Source organism: Ceratina calcarata, unplaced genomic scaffold, assembly GCF_001652005.2.
Source record: "Ceratina calcarata isolate Rehan_Ccalc_2016 unplaced genomic scaffold, ASM165200v1 scaffold11855, whole genome shotgun sequence".
Lineage (NCBI taxonomy): Eukaryota > Metazoa > Arthropoda > Insecta > Hymenoptera > Apidae > Ceratina > Ceratina calcarata.
Genome location: NW_017132820.1, coordinates 1 through 470, shown reverse-complemented (window position 1 = coordinate 470; position 470 = coordinate 1). Strand labels below are relative to the sequence as shown.

The window sequence follows — 470 nt, the reverse complement described above, 5'->3', positions numbered from 1 at the left end:
TACATATGCTTTGATAATCCCTAAATTCCTTTTACAATCATCCTTAATTAATTTTACACTGGCTGGTGGAACATCAAAAGAAAACATAAAATGACTGAAAATAATGAAAATAGAAATATGTTAAGTAAGATGCAATGAACATACAAGAAAGATTAATGAAGACCTACCCAGCTCGTGTATAATTTCCATGATCGGTATGTGCTTTACATGGGAGATCTTTCTCACCCCAGTTTTCAATTTTCCTAATAAATCCACCTGTTGAAAAGATTGAATTTGCCACGTTTTTCAAAACAGTCATGTATTCAGCCTGTAAATATAGTTTATTAATAAGTAATAAACAAAAATACCTATCTTTCTCCGCTATCGACATATATTAAGATAACAAATAGGTTAAATCTAGTTTTTCGTAATCTACATAAAATATTATTGTGATTAATATTAATTACCTTATTTGCCACTCGCAATAATAA

The 470-nt window shown here is 28.9% G+C and overlaps 1 protein-coding gene across 1 annotated transcript; it reads right to left on the bottom strand.

Moving 5' to 3' along the window:
• Positions 1 to 3: 3 nt before the first annotated feature.
• LOC108624809 (28S ribosomal protein S6, mitochondrial-like) lies at positions 4 to 464 on the bottom strand (the record flags this gene model as incomplete). The annotated part of the gene is made up of 3 exons (XM_018024350.1): positions 4 to 94; positions 168 to 307; positions 447 to 464. Coding segments are annotated over 3 exons (249 nt in total), but the record flags the coding sequence as incomplete, so codon positions are not given.
• Between the last annotated feature and the right edge of the window lie 6 nt (positions 465 to 470).